The 22,473-nt window shown below is 46.7% G+C and overlaps 1 protein-coding gene across 4 annotated transcripts in view; it reads right to left on the bottom strand.

The window, feature by feature from the left end:
• LOC121586015 (cyclin-dependent kinase 14) overlaps positions 1 to 22,473 on the bottom strand; it is a 176,656-nt gene that overhangs the window by 48,006 nt on the left and 106,177 nt on the right. For 3 of the 4 annotated variants that reach the window (XM_041902430.1, XM_041902431.2, XM_041902432.2), the window contains 2 exons: positions 8,816 to 8,879; positions 6,817 to 6,865 (listed from right to left, as the gene is read on the bottom strand). In XM_041902430.1, the coding sequence (XP_041758364.1) occupies positions 6,817 to 6,865; positions 8,816 to 8,879 (113 nt within the window). The remainder of the gene's footprint in view (positions 1 to 6,816; positions 6,866 to 8,815; positions 8,880 to 22,473) is intronic. The other variant, XM_041902433.2, reaches the window with a different exon arrangement.

Raw genomic sequence — 22,473 nt, 5'->3', positions numbered from 1 at the left:
CAGGATTTGAGTCCCTGGCGGCGTAGTGTGTTACTGATGGTAGGCTTTGTTACTTTGGTCCCAGCTCTCTGCAGGTCATTCACTAGGTCCCCCCGTGTGGTTCTGGGATTTTTGCTCACCGTTCTTGTGATCATTTTGACCCCACGGGGTGAGATCTTGCGTGGAGCCCCAGATCGAGGGAGATTATCAGTGGTGTTGTATGTCTTCCATTTCCTAATAATTGCTCCCACAGTTGATTTCTTCAAACCAAGCTGCTTACCTATTGCAGATTCAGTCTTCCCAGCCTGGTGCAGGTCTACAATTTTGTTTCTGGTGTCCTTTGACAGCTCTTTGGTCTTGGCCATAGTGGAGTTTGGAGTGTGACTGTTTGAGGTTGTGGACAGGTGTCTTTTATACTGATAACAAGTTCAAACAGGTGCCATTAATACAGGTAACGAGGGGGAGGACAGAGGAGCCTCTTAAAGAAGAAGTTACAGGTCTGTGAGAGCCAGAAATCTTGCTTGTTTGTAGGTGACCAAATACTTATTTTCCACCATAATTTGCAAATAAATTCATTAAAAATCCTACAATGTGATTTTCTGGATTTTTTTTCCTCAATTTGTCTGTCATAGTTGACGTGTACCTATGTTGAAAATTACAGGCCTCTCTCATCTTTTTAAGTGGGAGAACTTGCACAATTGGTGGCTGACTAAATACTTTTTTTCCCCACTGTATGTATAATACACACTTGTAAATATAAGCACCCACTAAATTCTTATTATTATTAGAAGGACAACAGACTGTTAGCATGGTCTACACACCCTACATGCATAGAACCTCCTCTCCCTGGCATGCCCGTGACACAGGCCGACCCAGTCACCATGAAAAATGAAAGACTTCATCAGAGAGGGTGCAGACAGAGGCAGCCTCTCAACTCCCTGTAGGCTTTCATCGACCTGCCCCACGCTCCTGTGTGTGTGCATGTGCGTGCGACGCGTGTGTGTTCGTACGGGGAGGCTCTGAACTCCTGAACCCGCCTACCATCCAGCACCGAGGGGAAGCAGAAACAGAAAAAATAACAAAGTACAACCAAGTCAGTCAGTAATTAGGCCTGCAGTCCATTAAATAAACATGATGTTATTCCTCCTTCTGCCAGAGCTACCGAGGTTTGTGTGTGTGTGTGTGTGTGTGTGTGTGTGTGTGTGTGTAAGAGAGAGAGAGAGAGAGAGAGAGAGAGAGAGAGAGAGAGAGAGAGAGAGAGAGAGAGAGAGAGAGAGAGAGAGAGAGAGAGAGAGAGAGATAGTCCTCTGAGTTCTCATCACAGACAGACCTAATGCTAGGAACTCTGAAGCCCACTCCAACAGTTCCTCCTCCTGTCTCTCCTCCTATCAGAGGGAATAGAGAAGATCTAGACTAGTGAACTCAATAGACCCCTCTGCAGAGAGGAACACAGCTAACTAACTCCATTAGGGCCTTCTTCTGTTGGATGTTGAACTCAATGTAAAAATCGGTAAGTTCACATTTTAAACGAAATATAACTTTTGAGGCTTAAGGGTAGGGTAACGCAGGGGTTATAATGACTACTACAGGTCACTGTGTGATTGATCTAGAACATTCTGTATAATCGGTAAGTGTAGTGTGCCTTTACAAGTCAGGTTTTAGCATGACAGAAAAAAGGTACAAAATAATATCAGTCATTGCTAATTTGACCTGATAAAAGCTGTTAGATTTCTAGCAACAACAGAGCCAAAAACATAGGAACAAACAGGTATCACTGACTGGGTGAACTTTACCTCGATATAAAAGCCTTAGAAAACAAAGGGCTTGTGTTTGAGTTTGAGTTTGAGTTTATTTTTACAGGGACAGTGCACATTAATCAACGTTTCAGTAAAAGTGCCGGTTTTAGCCAGCCGGCTAATTTTCAACCGCAGTCCCTGGGCAGGTTATTAAAAACAATTACAATATGGACAATAACAACATAGAACAAGACATAGCATACAGACATAGCAACATAGGACAAGCAAGACGTAGCATACAGACCGAGCAACATAGAACAAAAAGCAGCAAGACAAAATTCATAGGTCACTGTTGCTGATATAGGTGTGCATTCCTGCCTGCTAATGCTGTCAGCTAGCCTGAGCATGAAGATTTACTCAGCTAGCTAGCTAGGTCAGATGTTCTGAGTAAACAAGCACACATCTGTGATCGATATCTCCTCCGACAATCAAAAGTCCCAGGCTGATGGGACGTTCACAGCGGAAAGAAGCATTCCATCTTCAGAGCGAGACGCCTTTTCATGTTTTCATGTTTTTCCATGAGGAAACCGGGACCTGGGAGGGCAGAAAGCGTGTGCGTGTGTACATGTGTGTGTGCGTATGTGTGTGTGTCTGTGAGAGTGTATTTATGTGTGTTTATGTGTGACTACAGGCAGTAACACCTGCTCCTATTGTACTCCTTCCCCCACCAGTTATAACTAAGGCAAGGCACGGCAGCACCACAGGACCTTTCAACAGCACCCAACACGGCTAGCAACCAAACGCTATTTTGGAACAAAGTCTTTGTGGCTGTGTCAAAACATATGTCCCTACAAGACCCAACAGCAGTCCAGAAGAGCTGCTTGCCTTTCAGCATGTGTGAGTCATTGTGGATGAGGGTACTATTGCACAAAGAGATATGTGAGAGCAGAACGGATCTACACACTGACAAGCTCTGTCTGGCATGCAACCCTACCGTCAGCCGAGCTACTTTCAAAGACTCTACTGGCTAATAAAGTGCTGAGAACAGGGTTATATGGGTTGTACAAGCTGTACCGAACATACAATCAATGTAAACAGGGGGGTAGTCTTACCATTACAAAAACACACAAGCACTTCCGAAACCGTTAAACTGAGGAATGCCAGCATGCCGTGTGCTCTGACCCTTACATGTTATTTGCATACGATGCTTGTGAATGTCTGATCTGATCCAACAAACCATAGAAGGAGAAAACTACCCCAGCTATCCATGTCAGAGCAGTAGGGAGGTGGAGGGAGAGGGAGAGGGAGAGCAAGCGAGAGAGAGAGAGAGAGAGAGAGAGAGAGAGAGAGAGAGAGAGAGAGAGAGAGAGAGAGAGAGAGAGAGAGAGAGAGAGAGAGAGAGAGAGAGAGAGGGAGAGAGAGAGGGAGAGTGATAAATGTGTTCATATCAACTTCATCAGGACCTGGCACAGTATAAAAGGAGGGGAAAGAAGCAGCGGTCATTAACATTCCTCCCAGTTTCTTTCTTCACATATTTATTTCCTCATGGACTGGCTGGAGTCCAAGTGGGGGGAGGTTGGAATGGGGCAGGGGCCAGAGTGGCTAGGCAGAGGGGGTGGAGTGGAGCAGGGCGCTGGGCTGGGGGGACATACAGATAGACAGGGAGAGGGGCCAGGGACAGACAGACAAACAGACAGACAGACAGACTGTGTGAACTGGAGCGTTTGGCATGCCCATCCTGGGGGGTCAGACATGGGAGACGGCAGTCAGTCCTCTAAGGTCAGTCTGTCTGTCAGTCAGTCTATTACCCAGGTCAGTCTGTCTGTCAGTCAGTCTGTTACCCAGGTCAGTCTGTCTGTCAGTCAGTCTGTTACTGAGGCTCCACTGTTCTGGCTCCACTATCAACTGGCTGACTTTCTGACTCTCACTACTACAGTATCTCTCTCACTACTACAGTATATCTCTCACTACTACAGTAACTCTCTAACTACTACAGTATCTCTCTCACTACTACAGTATCTCTCTCACTACTACAGTATCTCTCTCACAGACTCAGAGAAAAACTAGACATCCTGTACTTGTAGACACGCACACACACACACACACACACACACACACACACACACACACACACACACACACACACACACACACCACTCTGTATTTCTCTCTCGTTTTGAGCCATCAATCACATTTTATATTAATCTGAAAAAGGAAACTGTGATACTGCGAGAGAGAATGTGGAACCTTGACTTTTAAACACTGGGCCATGGTCAATGTGGTCACTACATTTTAGGACCACTATTGTTTTCACTATATATTTTACCTCTTGGGGATGTTATTCGAAAACATAATGTTAACTTTCACTGCTATGCGGATGACACACAGCTGTACATTTCAATGAAACATGGTGAAGCCCCAAAATTGCCCTCGCTAGAAGCCTGTGTTTCAGACATAAGGAAGTGGATGGCTGAAAACGTTCTACTTTTAAACTCGGACAAAACAGAGATGCTTGTTCTAGGTCCCAAGAAACAAAGAGATCTTCTGTTAAATCTGACAATTCATCTTGATGGTTGTAAAGTCGTCTCAAATAAAACTGTGAAGGACCTCGGCGTTACTCTTGACCCTGATCTCTCTTTTGACGAACATATCAAGACTGTTTCAAGGACAGCTTTTTTCCATCTACGTAACATTGCAAAAATCAGAAATTTTCTGTCCAAAAATGATGCAGAAAAATTAATCCATGCATTTGTTACTTCTAGGTTAGACTACTGCAATGCTCTACTTTCCGGCTACCCGGATAAAGCACTAAATAAACTTCAGTTAGTGCTAAATACGGCTGCTAGAATCCTGACTAGAACCAAGAAATTTGATCATATTACTCCAGTGCTAGCTTCCCTACACTGGCTTCCTGTTAAGGCAAGGGCTGATTTCAAGGTTTTACTGTTAACCTATAAAGCGTTACATGGGCTTGCTCCTACCTATCTTTCCGAGTTGGTCCTGCCGTACATACCAATACGTACGCTACGGTCACAAGACGCAGGCCTCCTAATTGTCCCTAGAATTTCTAAGCAAACAGCGGGAGGCAGGGCTTTCTCCTATAGATCTCCATTTTTATGGAACAGTCTGCCTACCCATGTGAGAGACGCAGACTCGGTCTCAACCTTTAAGTCTTTACTGAAGACTTATCTCTTCAGTAGGTCATATGATTGAGTGTAGTCTGGCCCAGGAGTGTGAAGGTGAACGGAAAGGCTCTGGAGCAACGAACAGCCCTTGCTGTCTCTGCCAGGCCGGTTCCCCTCTCTCCACTGGGGTTCTCTGTCTCTAACCCTGTTACAGGGGCTGAGTCACTGGCTTGCTGGTGCTCTTTCATGCCGTCCCTAGGAGGGGTGCGTCACTTGAGTGGGTTGAGTTACTGACGTGATCTTCCTGTCTGGGTTGGCGCCCCCCCTTGGCTTGTGCTGTGGTGGAGACCTCTGTGGGCTATACTCGGCCTTGTCTCAGGATTGTAAGTTGGTGGTTGAGGATATCCCTCTAGTGGTGCGGGGGCTGTGCTTTGGCAGAGTGGGTGGGGTTATATCCTTCCTGTTTGGCCCTGTCCGGGGTTTCTTCGGATGGGGCCACAGTGTCTCCGGGACCGCTCCTGTCTCAGCCTCCAGTATTTATGCTGCAGTAGTTTATGTGTCGGGGGGCTGGGGTTAGTTGGTTATACCTGGAGTACTTCTCCTGTCTTATCCAGTGTCCTGTGTGAATTTAAGTATGCTCTCTCTAATTCTCTCGTTCTCTCTTTCTCTCTGAGAACCTGAGCCCTAGGACCATACGTCAGGACTACCGGGCATGCTGACACCTTGCTGTCCCCAGTCCGCCTGGCCTTGCTGCTATTCCAGTTTCAACTGTTCTGCCTGCGGTTACGAAACCCCTACCTGTCCCAGACCTGCTGTTTTCAACTCTTAATGATCGGCTATGAAAAGCCAACTGAGAGACCTGAGCCCTAGGACCATACGTCGGGACTACCGGCCGTGGTGACTCCTTGCTGTCCCCAGTCCGCCTGGCCTTGCTGCTATTCCAGTTTCAACTGTTCTGCCTGCGGTTATGGAACCCCTACCTGTCCCAGACCTGCTGTTTTCAACTCTTAATGATCGGCTATGAAAAGCCAACTGAGATTTATTCCTGATTATTATTTGACCATGCTTGTCACTTATGAACATTTTTGAACATCTTGGCATGGTTCTGTTATAATCTCCACCCGGCACAGCCAGAAGAGGACTGGCCACCCCTCATAGCCTGGTTCCTCTCTAGGTTTCTTCCTAGGTTTTGGCCTTTCTAGGGAGTTTTTCCTAGCCACCGTGCTTCTACACCTGCATTACTAGCTGTTTGGGGTTTTAGGCTGGGTTTCTGTACAGCACTTCGAGATATTAGCTGATGTACGAAGGGCTATATAAAATAAAATTGATTGATTGACTACAGAGGCCAAGAGTTCTCAGCACTGAGCCAGACCAGAATACTGTGAGACATTCTGTGTATCTGTGACCAAATCATCAAGTCACCCTGTCTCTGCCTGTCCCCCCAGGCTCCAGATGAGTGCCAGGGGCAGAGGGTGGCCCACATCTGGAATGCCCCCTGTGCCCTTTCCTGCCATCTGTGTCAGGGCTGGCTGCTCCGGTGGCACGACACCAGTGGCATGACCCCGATCTGGGTGCCCCCCCTCTAACCAGATGAACCCTGGGAAGAGTGTGTGAGCTGTCTGTAGGTCTAGACGCCCCGAGGGTAGAGAGCTGGGAGGAAGCACACACACAGCCATCTCTAACTGGGCTACTAATGTATGTCTCTGGACCAGAACAGTCCCAGGGTTCTTCTGTATGGAGGGTTCAGGGAGAGAAAGAGAGAGGGATGGATGGATGGAGTGTTGTGGGGTTGGCGGTCTGGAGCGTATTGCCCTTGGGAACATTCACAGACAGGAAGAGCACAAAAGTGGGTCTGTGGGAAAATGGCCCTCTGACCTGGCATACATGTATAGGCGTGCACACACACACACACACACACACACACACAAACACACACAAATGCACAACATTTTATGGGACAAAAACGGTACACTTACTTATTCCATGCTTGTCTGAGCTTCTTGGAACTGTAGACAGAAAAGCTGTCTGAACAGGTAAAGACAAAGAGAGACAATAGAAACATGTTCATATTCATCATCAGGACACATTTGTGAATTTTTGCAACAAAAGTTTCATTGTACAGTATGTGATTTAACAAGAAGTTAACATCAGTTGGTAGAGCATGGCGCTTGCAACGCCAGGATAGTGGGTTCGATTCCCAGGACCACCGTACGTAAAAAGTATGCACGCATAACTGTAAGTCGCTTTGGATAAAAGCATCTGCTAAATGGCACTATTATTATATTTTAAAAGTATTTGTGTGTGTGTGTGTGTCTACGGTATGAATGGCTGGGTGTATGTGTGTGAGTGAATGTGTAAGAAATGTGTGTGTGCCCCTCTGACAGCTCGACTCCCTCGTCCAAAACCTCTGTGCGGAGACCTCTGTTTTCAGACAAACACGGTCACTGCCAACCTCCTAGTATAGACTGGGGACAGGGGGGCAGAGAGACAGTTGGACAGCCAACCCTGGGTTAGGGAGAGGGGGAGAGGGGAGAGAGAGAGTAGCCACTGTTCCAGTGCTAGACAGAGGGGGAGAGAGATACGGAATAGCTACATTTCGAGTTAAGGAGTTATTGGGTGGGGAGGATAGAGAGATGGTAAGACTCTGTTCCAGAGTTAGGGATTGGGCATATATGAGGGAGAGTTGTTTTGATATTCAGATCACTCCTGTCTTTCTCAAATGTCTGATATACTGTAGTTATGTCTGTCTACATTTCAAACCCAAACGGTTGTGCTGCGAACACCAGAGTGAAAATAAACCAGGGCTGTAAACATTGCTGTGAATTATCGAAAGTAACGCTGAGAATGTGAAGAATCATATACAACGTGCTGATACGATCTCTGTGTTTGATTTAATGTCTGGAAACTGATTACAGTTCAGGAGGAAGAATAAAACATGGCCAGATTGAGAAGCTCTCAGCTTGGTAGGATAGATTCAGAGGGATAGAGTGAGACAACACTGTCCTCTGGTGTTGGGAAGATATAACTACACTCAGAGTGTTAACTACTGTCTTCTGATAAAGCATTTTCACAGCTCCATCTGTTACGTGCTAATGATCACTTTGTGGTTGAGTGTTGGTGACATTGAGAGGATTGAATCAGCTGTTCAGATTATATCATTGTGACATTGAGCATCCATTTAGAGCAGAAATAAGAAAATAAAAGGTTTTCTCTATCCCGGGATTCAGTCAAAAGACTGTTCACCTTACGGTGGAAACAGGAAGCTTGCAGAGACACTTATGAAGAGAGGGAGGTGGTCTGGCATTGGACATTTGATCAGGCAACTGCCTCATTGTTGATAATAAAAGTGTGTATTGTGTGTGTACTTATTGTCATGCAGAGATCATACACTGATCTGGTACACTGAAGCCAGGTCTGTCTGGATGACAGGTGCAGCATGACAGAACAGAGTGTGTTGCTCACACAGCTGCCCACTGCAGCAGGACAACATAGAACTATGGCCAACCACAGGCATGGCCACAGGACATGAGATTAGGTGTGTTTGTGTGTGTGTGTGTGTGTGTGTATATGTGTGTGTTTCACACCCCAGTTCCTCTGTAATTGGTCACAGGAGATACAGCTAGACACGCCACTCACATCACGATACCCCTGCCCTCCCTCTGTCCCTCTTCTTCTCCCTCCATCCCTCTCTCTCTCCTCCTCTAATTCCCCCTCTATCTCTCTGTGTGTTCCTGCATGCCAACACTAATCTGCGAGCACCGTCCTGTCTGTCTCTAATGAGCTCCCAGAGGGCAGAAGCAGTAGCTCTAGCCTGGCACAGGGTTGGCACAGCGATGGTACGGCTGGCTCACAGGCCTGCATGGGCTATGTGAACTACAGAGGCATGCCACCAAGGTTTACAAAGTAGAGCTGTAGTCAAAGTCTGATTCTGACTGTTGGACCTATGGTGTGAGTGTGTTTGTGTGTGTTCCTCACCTGGTTTGAAGTGGGGCAGGGAGTGGACCCCTGGCCAGGTATCCTCACAGGGGGTGCCTAGGACCTGAAAGAAGGAGGGAGACAGAACAAAAGAGAATAAGAGAGGGAGAGGAAATGCTGTGTCCATATCAAGACATTCAACACAGTTGGGCCACAGAGAAAAGAAAAGAGAAGATTGTCTCATAGAGAAAACATTTTATTTCTATGATAAATGAGGAACCTCTGAATCACTAAGGTCCTAAACAATAACCACATTTACATGCGCACAGTATTCCGGATAGTAGGTTATATCTTGCTTAACATCTTATTCGGGATAAGCTGTTTACATGCACCTATGATATTCCGCTCATGAGTATCCCTGTATTCATGAATAAACAGAATATTCCATATGGGTAAAATGGAATAGTCACTGAAATATGGATACTGACTGTAGGCCTAACCTCTCACATGCAGCGTAACATAATATTAACTCCTGCAGAATTATGCATTTCTTTCAGAGAAATTATACAACAAATGTTAATTTTGTCTCGGGAACAGGAGTGGAGAAATATTATTTCTTTCTTTCGGCATCTCTTGAGAAAATGCCAATGTGCATGTAATGTGTTATCTTTGACACTTATGCAAGTAGACAGTATTTCACCCACATAAATGATGCACTCAAGACGAACTGAAGTCTTATCAGAAACGTGTTTCAACATTTTCTCAGCTTTTAATTTCCTTAAAACAGGTCAAACTGATGACATTTGGAAATGTTGCACAGGACCAATCTTTCCACTGTTTTGGAGTTATTGCGTTTTCTTCCCAGTCCCTAAACGAAAAACAGACAACTTTACAGGTGTTAAATAGATTACTAATGCATTCATTCTATCGATGTAAGACATTATTCTGCTGAGCACTACTTTATTTAGTCTTCTGGGGCAACAAGTTATGGCAGAAGAGAAGCTGCATGTATTAAACTATAGTTGACAAACAAATGGCGGTGTGTTAACTACTGTCTTCTGATAAAGCATTTTTACAGCTCCATCTGTTACGTGCTAATGATCACTTTGTGGTTGAGTGATGGTGACAATGAGAGGGTTGAATCAGCTGTTCAGATTAGATCATTGTGACATTGAGCATCTATTTAGAGCAGAAATAAGAAAATAAAAGGTTTTCTCTATCCCGGGATTCAGTCAAAAGACTGTTCACCTTACGGTGGAAACAGGAAGCTTGCAGAGACACTTATGAAGAGAGGGAGGTGGTCTTGCATTGGACATTTGATCAGTCAACTGCCTCATTTTCTGATAATAAAAGTGTGTATTGTGTGTGTACTTATTGTCATGCAGAGATCATACACTGATCTGGTACACTGAAGCCAGGTCTGTCTGGATGACAGGTGCAGCATGACAGAACAGAGTGTGTTGCTCACACAGCTGCCCACTGCAGCAGGACAACATAGAACAGCCCATGCATGCACAGATGCCATAATGGGACAGATACAACGTTGCGCTCTCTATACATCTCTATGTGACAATGGGACAGAATGAGTAAGTATGATAGAATCTCGTTTCTTATGATTATCACAAAACATTTACAAATGTATAAAACAATTTGACTATGTATAGCTTTGTAAGAATTTAAATGACCAATCACCCAGGTTTGGAGTCGTTAGAAGGTCTATTTCCCTGTTTTTGAGAGGAGCTGGCTACTGTACCGGGACATTTCCAGCAATTGCGCTAAGCTAACTATTATGCTAACCTCAATAATCTCCAAACTGCACGCAGAGACATACAAATGGTATCCATGACTTTGTCTGACTCTGGGTAAGTTGAAAAACAACCTCGATCTCGAAATCTCACAGTATCCTTTAATGATTACAGTACTGAACTATATACTGTATCCATCTCCTCCTTATTTCAGTATGATGTAGCCCAGTTAGGCAGAGTAATAGTTTCCAGACTGTCCATGTTTCTGTGATGCTATTAACATAACTTGCATTAACATAAAAGGAACATGTGAGGTTATGTATGTGTGATTGCATTCTGCATGCATGTGTGTGAGTAGGAGTGTGTGTATATATGCATATGGTGGAACACTTGATACATGCCTCCCGAGTGGCACAGTTGCCTCCCGAGTGGTCCAGGGAAGGGGTGGGGAATGGCCGGCAGGGATGTAGCTCAGATGGTAGAGCATGGCGTTTGCAACGCCAGGGTTGTGGGTTTGATTCCCACGGGGGGCCAGTATGAAAAATAAAATAATGTATGCACTAACTGTAAGTCGCTCTGGATAAGAGCATCTGCTAAATGACTAAAATGTAAATGTAATGTATTTCAGATGGCTGGTCTTGGCATGAGAGATACATCATTGAAATGTCTTTATTCTTTTGGAACTTCTGAGTGTAATGTTTACTGTTAATATTTATTGTTTATTTCACTTTTGTTTACTATCTACTTCACTTGCTTTGGCAATGTTAACATACGTTTCCCATGCCAATAAAGCCCTTAAATTGAATTGAAATTGAATTGAATTGAATTGAATTGAGAGAGAGAGAGAGAGAGAGAGAGAGAGAGAGAGAGAGAGAGAGAGAGAGAGAGAGCTAGAGCGAGAGAGAGAGAAAGAGAGAGAGAGAGAGAGAGAGACAGAGAGAGAGAGAGAGAGGAGAGAGAGAGAGATAGAGCGAGAGAGAGCTAGAGCGAGAGAGAGCGAGAGAGAGAGAGAGAGAGAAAGAGAGAGAGAGGGGGGGGGTATTTTAAGTGTAGGGTTGGGACTTGGGAAAGAAAGGCAGAGGCTGAAACACAAGCTGCATATACTCTAGTCCCAACCACAGTGTCAGAGTGGAGATGAGCCAGAACATACAGCATAGTCAATGACTTTGACGTTACTTGTTACAGCCAACCCCAGCAGATGGCAGCAGTGTACCATAACATGCAGAGAACAACATGGAGAGGCAGGGGAAGGGGATTGGATTGTGTGTATGTGTGTGTGCCAAACAGCTGACTGCAGCCACACACAAAGGGTGACTCCCCCCCGTTCCCTCTTTCCCTCTGTCCAGCCACCCCCTGAGGCGCAGAGTGAAATTAGCTGTCTCCTCTCCGTCACCCCTCAGCCCTGTAGGGAAACACTCACTACCTTAATTACAGCCACACACACACACACCATCGCTCACTGTGGCCACCCGCGCCACGACACCGGCAGCTTCATCATTGCCACGGAAACATGACACATCGCCACAGCAACACCAACACGCTAATACATCACAACTGAACTATGCCAACATTTCAGTGATTATGGGCAAATAAACACAATTCCACTCACTACTTAAGTCCTGCCTTTTCTCTCTCTCTCTCTCTCTCTCTCTCTCTCTCTCTCTCTCTCTCTCTCTCGCTCTCTCTCTCTCTCTCTCGCTATCTCCCTCTCTCTCTCTCTCTCTCCATATCTCTGTCTCTATCTCTGTTTCTATATCAATTCAATTTAAGGGCTTTATTGGCATGGGAAACGTATGTTAACATTGCAAAAGCAAGTGAAGTAGATAGCAAACAAAAGTGAAATAAACAATACATATTAACAGTAAACATTACACTCAGAAGTTCCAAAAGAATAAAGACATTTCAAATGTCATATTATGTACAGTGGGGAGAACAAGTATTTGATACACTGCCGATTTTGCAGGTTTTCCTACTTACAAAGCATGTAGAGGTCTGTAATTTTTATCATAGGTACACTTCAACTGTGAGAGACTGAATCTAAAACAAAAATCCAGAAAATCACATTGTATGATTTTTAAGTAATTAATTTGCATTTTATTGCATGACATAAGTATTTGATCACCTACCAACCAGTAAGAATTCCGGCTCTCACAGACCTGTTCGCTTTTTCTTTAAGAAGCCCTCCTGTTCTCCACTCATTACCTGTATTAACTGCACCTGTTTGAACTCGTTACCTGTATACAAGAAACCTGTCCACACACTCAATCAAACAGACTCCAACCTCTCCACAATGGCCAAGACCAGAGAGCTGTGTAAGGACATCAGGGATAAAATTGTAGACCTGCACAAGGCTGGGATGGGCTACAGGACAATAGGCAAGCAGCTTGGTGAGAAGGCAACAACTGTTGGCGCAATTATAAGAAAATGGAAGAAGTTCAAGATGACGGTCAATCAACCTCGGTCTGGGGCTCCATGCAAGATCTCACCTCGTGGGGCATCAATGATCATGAGGAAGGTGAGGGATCAGCCCAGAACTACACGGCAGGACCTGGTCAATGACCTGAAGAGAGCTGGGACCACGGTCTCAAAGAAAACCATTAGTAACACACTACGCCCGTCATGGATTAAAATCCTGCAGCGCACGCAAGGTCCCCCTGCTCAAGCCAGCGCATGTCCAGGCCCGTCTGAAGTTTGCCAATGACCATCTGGATGATCCAGAGGAGGAATGGGAGAAGGTCATGTGGTCTGATGAGACAAAAATAGAGCTTTTTGGTCTAAACTCCACTCGCCGTGTTTGGAGGAAGAAGAAGAATGAGTACAACCCCAAGAACACCATCCCAACCGTGAAGCATGGTGGTGGAAACATCATTCTTTGGGGATGCTTTTCTGCAAAGGGGACAGGACGACTGCACCGTATTGAGGGGAGGATGGATGGGGCTATGTATCGCGAGATCTTGGCCAACAACCTCCTTCCCTCAGTAAGACCATTGAAGATGGGTCGTGGCTGGGTCTTCCAGCATGACAACGACCCGAAACACACAGCCAGGGCAACTAAGGAGTGGCTCCGTAAGAAGCATCTCAAGGTCCTGGAGTGGCCTAGCCAGTCTCCAGACCTGAACCCAATAGGAAATCTTTGGAGGGAGCTGAAAGTCCGTATTGCCCAGCGACAGCCCCGAAACCTGAAGGATCTGGAGAAGGTCTGTATGGAAGAGTGGGCCAAAATCCCTGCTGCAGTGTGTGCAAACCTGGTCAAGACCTACAGGAAACGTATGATCTCTGTAATTGCAAACGAAGGTTTCTGTACCAAATATTAAGTTCTGCTTTTCTGATGTATCAAATACTTATGTCATGCAATAAAATGCATATTAATTACTTAAAAATCATACAATGTGATTTTCTGGATTTTTGTTTTAGATTCCGTCTCTCACAGTTGAAGTGTACCTATGATAAAAATTACAGACCTCTACATGCTTTGTAAGTAGGAAAACCTGCAAAATCGGCAGTGTATCAAATACTTGTTCTCCCCACTGTATATATACAGTGTTTTAACAATGTGCAAATAGTTAAAGTACAAATGGGAAAATAAATAAACATAAATATGGGTTGTATTTACAATGGTGTTTGTTCTTCACTGGTTGCCCTTTTCTTGTGGCAACAGGTCACAAATATTGCTGCTGTGATGGCACACTGTGGTATTTCACCCAGTATATAAGGGAGTTTATCAAAATTGGGTTTGTTTTCTAATTCTTTGTGGATCTCTGTAATCTGAGGGAAATATGTGTCTCTAATATGGTCATACATTTGGCAGGAGGTTAGGAAGTGCAGCTCAGTTTCCACCTCATTTTGTGGGCAGTGTGCACATAGCCTGTCTTCTCTTGAGAGCCAGGTCTGCCTACGGCGGCCTTTCCCAATAGCAAGGCTATGCTCACTGAGTCTGTACATAGTCAAAGCTTTCCTTAAGTTTGGGTCAGTCACAGTGGTCAGGTATTCTGCCACTGTGTACTATCTGTTTAGAGCCAAATAGCATTCTAGTTTGCAGTTTTTTTGTTAATTCTTTCCAATGTGTCAAGTAATTCTCTTTTTCCTTTCTCATGATTTGGTTGGGTCTAATTGTGTTGTTGTCCTGGGGCTCTGTGGGTTCTGTTTGTGTTTGTGAACAGAGCCCCAGGACCAGCTTACTTAGGGGACTCTTCTTCAAGTTCATCTCTCTGTAGGTGATGGCTTTGTTATGGAAGGTTTGGGAATCGCTTCCTTTTAAGTGGTTATAGAATTTAATGGCTCTTTTCTGGATTTTGATTATTAGCCGGTATCGGCCATGCTCTGTATGCATTATTTGGTGTTTTTCGTTGTACACTGAGGATATTTATTGCAGAATTCTGCATGCAGTCTCAATTTGGTGTCTGTCCCATTTTGTGAATCCTTGGTTGGTGAGCGGACCCCAGACCTCACAACCATAAAGGGCAATGGGTTCTATAACTGATTCAAGTATTTTTAGCCAGATCCTAATTGGTACGTCAAATTTTATGTTCCTTTTGATGGCATAGAAGGCCCTTCTTGCCTTGTCTCTCAGATCGTTCACAGCTTTGTGGAAGTTACCTGTGGCGCTGATGTTTAGGCCGAGTTATGTATAGTTTTTTGTGTGCTCTAGGGCAACGGTGTCTAGATGGAATTTGTATTTGCATGGACCTTTTTTGGAACACCATTATTTTTGTCTGACTGAGATTTACTGTCAGGGCTCAGGTCTGACAGAATTTGTGCAGAAGATCTAGGTGCTGCTGTAGGCCCTCCTTGGTTGGTGACAGAAGCACCAGATCATCAGCAAACAGTAGACATTTGACTTCAGATTATAGTATGGTGAGGCCGGGTGCTGCAGACTGTTCTCTCTCTCTCTCTCTCTCTCTCTCTCTCTCTCTCTCTCTCTCTCTCTCTCTCTCTCTCTCTCTCTCTCTCTCTCTCTCTCTCTCTCTCTCTCTCTCTCTCTCTCTCTCTATCTCTCTGTCTCTCTCTCTCTCTCTGTCTCTCTCTCTGTCTATGTCTCTCTCTATATATCTCTCCCTCTCTGTCTCTGTCTCTAGCTCTCTCTTTCTCTCTCTGTCCTCTGCCGGCCAGGCCGGGCGTGTTGGTTGGTTTCCCCTCATCTCTTGTCACTGTCAGGCAGCGCTGTAAGGTGTGGCTCGGAGTGTCTGTGTGCGTGCAGTGCTGTGTTTGTTCTGGTGACACACGGCCTTCAGGACGGAAATGAACTCAGGGAGCCACAGCCTGCCACTCAGGACTGTCTGACTGACTGGCTTTAGAGGAGAACCAGGGGGCATCCCTACCAAACACTAACACTAGTCTCCGTCCCAAATGGCACACTACTCCCTTTATAGTACATTCATTTTGACCAGGGCTGAAAGGGGACACAGCCTTACCACTACAACCACTAATGTTTCTGTAGCCAGAGTCCCTGTCTTTATCTAGCGTGTAGAATGTAGATATTACACACCATCACAGTAAACGAAGTAAAGGGACTAAAAGGAAAGTAAGAGATCAAAGTAAAGAAAATGTATATATTAACACTACCACTACCACTGGCTCTGTGGTGAAACATAGCCAGATACGAGCCAGTAATCTACACACAACACAGTTAGCACAGCACAGCAAGCCAGGCCTACTGACTGGTAAGTAATCCTCTTCAGTCAGTCCACTCTTCTGCACCATTAGAGACAATTTACTGAGCGTGAGCACATAGTAAAGACCACTATAGCTCTCTAATGGTCGATAAAACAGAGAGAGAGAGAGAGAGAGAGACAGAGAGACATAGAGAGAGAGACAGACAGACAGACAGACAGACAGACAGACAGACAGAGAGAGAGAGAGAGAGAGAGAGAGAGAGAGAGAGAGAGAGAGAGAGAGAGAGAGAGAGAGAGAGAGAGAGAGAGAGAGAGAGAGAGAGAGAGAGAGAGAGAGAGAACCTTCACGGTGTGATTTGACTGGGTGTTATAATACAACCCATTAGAGTTGAACTGTCTCAGTGACTTTAGCCTGACTTTCATTCTGCTCTATCTCAGACTCTGTCCCATATCACACCTTATTCTCTATATAGTGCACTACTTTAGACCAGGGCCCAGATGGCTCTGGACTGGTCAAAAGTAGTGCACCATGTAGGAAATAGGGTGTCATTTGGGACATCAGTGTTTAGCTGCCCCACCTCTTGGCCCTTACAGGCGTTCCACTACTGTGGTAATGGGATTGGTAATACACTCCAATCTGTGTGACAGCCAGGGCCTCTGTGACAGGGTCAGGATAACTTTCTCCTGACCCTCTCAGGCCCTACAACACCCGAGGACAAAATCACTATACCTCAAGATGGGAAGGTTTTTCTCTATCTATTCAACTGTAATAGAGAACAAGATCTCATTGAACGATGCAGCTACACACACACACACACACACACTCACACAGACACACACACACACACACTTAATAAAAGCGATGTATCTACAGTCAGAGGCTGTTTCTTCTGAAATAACCTCAACCAGGGAACAAAAGCAATTTGAAACCCGATCTGTCATCTGATTGAGCTCCCCTTAAAGCACCATGGCTTTAGTATTCACCCCAGAGGACAGAGGAGAACAGAGGGATCGATCTAGTAAGGGGTAACCTTGGCCAAATAGCAGGGGCTACGCACACCAGCTCCTAGCCTCGTCTCTCACTGAGCCACATCACACACACAGAGCAAGCGAGACAGCACATGTAAGAGGCTGGTAAGAAGAGGTCAGCCTAGACAATGTTGCTGCTGCCACATTGGAACAACTTGTTGGTAATTGAGAGAGGAAATAGAATAGGGGAGGCTAGATAATGTTGCTTCAGCATAGCAACAACTTCCCTGGCATAGATACATGGCCTTGGTTGGTTGACTATAAGTCCCTCCATTTAGTCAGGCAGGCAGGCAGCCCTATAGGTGCCCCTATCAACATGGCCAGCATGGCCCCAGACCATTAGAGGTGATAGACACACACACACACACACACACACACACTGTCGAGGACAAAGGAAGATGAAACAGATCCAGTTACACACAAGGAGCTTCTTCCCCTATGAGGGTATAGAGCTGAGCAGAGGGAGGATACAGGTTTGGGCTGAGGGAGCAGAGGGGAGGGGGTACATTTGGGTGGGATGGCACACATGTCTCTCTGGGGGGGGGGATTTGGTGGCAGCAGTGGACAGACAGGGACTGTGGGGGAGGGGTATGAAGGGGTGCACAAGGAGGGAGGATGTGGAGGCAAGGGGACATGTTCAAATCCACAATCTGGTTGAGGTGTTAGATAGAAACAGCCTACATTATTGATGTGGAGAGTTTCATGCTCTTTGAAGTGAAGGAGAGGAGAGGAGGAGAGAGGAGAGGTGGAGGGGAGATTAGGCTGCCGTGTGAATGTCAGTGTCTTTGTGAGGCACATCAGAGAGGGGAGAGGAGCACAGCACATCGGAAGGGAGCATGAGGCAGGGAAGGGAAGAGGTCTGACAGACACATCACAGCCCAAGCAGACAACAGCCTTCAAAGAGACCCGTTTAGAGACACTCTGATCCCACTCAGTGACTCTCAGCACCACACTGCTCTGACGCACACAGCTGGAGTGCACAACTGGGTTCAAATAGTATCGGTTTGCTTTCAAATACTTTGGCTGCACTTTTGAACTTGAGCTTGCCTGGCACAATGGAAACCGAAGGGATAGTCCCAAACCAATCAACGATACGAGCTAGCTAACTTCCACATTTGTAGCAGATTGAAGGAAGATAATATTATGGGTTTCTCAGTTTCAGGTTATGTGCTCTATTTACTGCAGGAGACAACTAGTTAACTGTAACTGGATGGAAGCCGCTGAAACTTTCCCTTGCCAGGTCAACTGACTGTGGGGTCTGTCTGTCTCTCAGAGGAAGATACATTTACATTTACATTTACGTCATTTAGCAGACGCTCTTATCCAGAGCGACTTACAAATTGGTGCATTCACCCTATAGCCAGTGGGATAACCACTTTACAATTTTTTATTATTTTTTTTGGGGGGGGGAGGGTGGGGGGTAGAAGGATTACTTTATCCTATCCCAGGTATTCCTTAAAGAGGTGGGGTTTCAAATGTCTCCGGAAGGTGGTGAGTGACTCCGCTGTCCTGGCGTCGTGAGGGAGCTTGTTCCACCATTGGGGTGCCAGAGCAGCGAACAGTTTTGACTGGGCTGAGCGGGAACTATGCTTCCGCAGAGGAAGGGGAGCCAGCAGGCCAGAGGTGGATGAACGCAATGCCCTCGTTTGGGTGTAGGGACTGATCAGAGCCTGAAGGTACGGAGGTGCCGTTCCCCTCACAGCTCCATAGGCAAGCACCATGGTCTTGTAACAGATGCGAGCTTCAACTGGAAGCCAGTGGAGTGTGCGGAGGAGCGGGGTGACGTGAGAGAACTTGGGAAGATTGAACACCAGACGGGCTGCGGCATTCTGGATGAGTTGTAGGGGTTTAATGGCACAGGCAGGGAGCCCAGCCAACAGCGAGTTGCAGTAATCCAGACGGGAGATGACAAGTGCCTGGATTAGGACCTGTGCCGCTTCCTGTGTAAGGCAGGGTCGCACTCTCCAAATGTTGTAGAGCATGAACCTGCAGGATCGGGTCACCGCCTTGATGTTAGCGGAGAAGCGACAGGGTGTTGTCCAGGGTCACGCCAAGGCTCTTCGCACTCTGGGAGGAGGACACAACGGAGTTGTCAACCGTGATGGCGAGATCATGGAACGGGCAGTCCTTCCCGGGAGGAAGAGCAGCTCCGTCTTGCCAGGGTTCAGCTTGAGGTGGTGATCCGTCATCCATACTGATATGTCTGCCAGACATGCAGAGATGCGATTCGCCACCTGGTTATCAGAAGGGGGAAAGGAGAAGATTAGTTGTGTATCGTCAGCGTAGCAATGATAGGAGAGGCCATGTGAGGATATGACAGAGCCAAGTGACTTGGTGTATAGGGAGAAAAGGAGAGGGCCTAGAACTGAGCCCTGGGGGACACCAGTGGTGAGAGCACGTGGTGAGGAGACAGCTTCTCGCCACGCCACTTGGTAGGAGCGACCGGTCAGGTAGGACGCAATCCAGGAGTGAGCCGCGCCGGAGATGCCCAGCTCGGAGAGGGTGGAGAGGAGGATCTGATGGTTCACAGTATCAAAGGCAGCAGACAGGTCTAGAAGGACAAGAGCAGAGGAGAGAGAGTTAGCTTTAGCAGTGCGGAGAGCCTCCGTGACACAGAGAAGAGCAGTCTCAGTTGAATGACCAGTCCTGAAACCTGACTGGTTTGGATCAAGAAGGTCATTCTGAGAGAGATAGCAAGAGAGTTGGCTAAAGACGGCACGCTCAATAGTTTTGGAAAGAAAAGAAAGAAGGGATACTGGTCTGTAGTTGTTGACATCAGTGGGATCGAGTGTTGGTTTTTTGAGAAGGGGTGCAACTCTCGCTCTCTTGAAGACAGAAGGGACATAGCCAGCGGTCAAGGATGAGTTGATCAGCGAGGTGAGGTAGGGGAGAAGGTCACCGGAGATGGTCTGGAGAAGAGAGGAGGGGATGGGGTCAAGCGGGCAGGTTGTTGGGCGGCCTGCAGTCACAAGTCGCAAGATTTTATCTAGAGAGAGAGGGGAGAAAGAAGTCAAAGCATAGGGTAGGGCAGTGTGAGCAGGACCAGCAGTGTCATTAGACTTAACAAACGAGGATCGGATGTCGTCAACCTTCTTTTCAAAGTGGTTGACGAAGTCATCCACAGAGAGGGAGGAGGGGGAGATTCAGCAGTGAGGAGAATGTGGCAAAGAGCTTCCTAGGGTTAGAGGCAGATGCTTGGAATTTAGAGTGGTAGAAAGTGGCCTTAGCAGCAGAAACAGATGAAGAAAATGTAGAGAGGAGGGAGTGAAAAGATGCCAGGTCGGCAGGGAGTTTAGTTTTCTTCCATTTCCGCTCAGCTGCCCGGAGCTCTGTTCTGTGAGCTCGCAATGAGTCATCAAGCCAAGGAGCTGGAGGGGAGGACCGAGCCGGCCGGGAGGATAGGGGACACAGGGAGTCAAAGGATGCAGAAAGGGAGGAGAGGAGGGTTGAGGAGGCAGAATCAGGAGATTGGAGGGAGAAGGATTGAGCAGAGGGAAGAGATGATAGGATGGAAGAGGAGAGAGTAGTGGGAGAGAGAGAGCGAAGGTTGCGGCGGCGCATTACCATCTGTGTAGGGGCAGAGTGAGTAGTGTTGGAGGAGAGCGAGAGAGAAAAGGATACAAAGTAGTGGTCGGAGACATGGAGGGGAGTTGCAGTGAGATTAGTAGAAGAGCAACATCTAGTAAAGATGAAGTCAAGCGTATTGCCTGCCTTGTGAGTAGGGGGCGGTGAGAGGGTGAGGTCAAAAGAGGAGAGGAGTGGAAAGAAGGAGGCAGAGAGAAATGAGTCAAATGTAGACGTAGGGAGGTTGAAATCCCCCAAAACTGTGAGGGGTGAGCCATCCTCAGGAAAGGAACTTATCAAGGCGTCAAGCTCATTGATGAACTCTCCAAGGGAACCTGGAGGGCGATAGATGACAAGGATATTAAGCTTAAATGGGCTAGTGACTGTGACAGCGTGGAATTCAAATGAGGAGTGTGACGTCACGAGAGGCTACACAGCTTTCAGCGGGATTGCTCAAGTAGTGCCAGGAGACAAGGTTCAAACAAAACAAGGATTTTATTATAGGCCTTGGGAAATTAACGAAAATATAACAAAATTCTGTTCTCTTGTGGCTCTTTAAGGGTTAACAGTTCAGGGATGTCTCTTCCACATCCAAAGTCATAATTCTCACTCGCTCAGATAACTTTTCCCCAGCCTTACTGTAGTCCACGTTGCAGCTAGTGGCCAACCCAGCAAAAAGTCCTTCCAAATGTCTCTCACGTATTTCCACAGGTGCATATATCCAAAGGTGAGTATTTCCCAAAGGTAAGTATCTCCAAATCCTTATATTCCTCATGGAAGTGGACGTGCAGCACTCTTGTCCTCCAGAGAGCCCAGGTTGGAGACTGTGTCTCTTCACCCCCCACACACTCCCCTCAGTGTGTCTCTTCCCTTCCCAAACCTTCAGCTCATCAGCTCCTCATTTGTTTCAGCTGCGTGGGAAGATTGGCCATAGAGGGGTGGAGTTCCCGACCATACCAGCAGATGGAGCCATAGCTGTCTGGGTTTGCAGCCACCTCAGGGGATGTAACGTCCCTCCAGGACACAGCCTCTCGTGACATCACACATCCCCCTCCTCGGGACCGACGTCCTCGTCGGGTAAAGGCAGCGAAGAAGGCATCACGCCGGGAGAGGGCGTCCGCATTGCCGTGGTGCTTGCCAGCCTGCTCTCCCTTCAACTCCTCCAACTCTAGGACCAGGGACTCAGCCTCCTGTTGTCTCTCCTTGAGTTTCTTACTGAACGCATCAGCCTTGGTTTTAGCAGAGTTTAGCTTCTGTTGAGCAGCTTTCAGTTCCTTCTCTCTCTCTGCCTCCGCATTCTTCATCTTGTTCTCCAACACCTTGTACTTCTCCTCTGCCTTCTTCTGGACCTCCTTACTACTGCGCAGGGTCTCCTCACACTCCTCGATGGTCCTGCGCAGCCTCTCCAGCTCCTCCTGTTGCTTATGGAAGGAGCTCTGTTGGAGTTTAGCCTGGAGGATATCTAACTCTTCTGTCTTCATGTCTAACTGTTGCTTTAACAAACGATACCTCTCAGCGGTCCCCTTCAGACCAGACAGTTCTTTGTCCAGATTCTGTAGCTCCGTCTCTGTGTCGGTCTGGGCACCTGCCATCCCTATCAGAGCCCGGGCGGGAGTGAGTAATTCGGAGGATTGCACCGGAGCCTTCCCAGGATGAGTCTTGCCTCTCCGTTTCCGAGGTGCTCGGGTTATCCTCTCCTGAGACTCTCTCCAGAGTGGGTAAAAGGCTGGGCAGTCTCGTCCAATTAGGACAGGGACGGGGAGGGAAT

This window comes from Coregonus clupeaformis, chromosome 17, assembly GCF_020615455.1.
Source record: "Coregonus clupeaformis isolate EN_2021a chromosome 17, ASM2061545v1, whole genome shotgun sequence".
Classification (NCBI taxonomy): Eukaryota; Metazoa; Chordata; class Actinopteri; order Salmoniformes; family Salmonidae; genus Coregonus; species Coregonus clupeaformis.
This window is presented reverse-complemented; position numbering and strand designations above follow the sequence as displayed.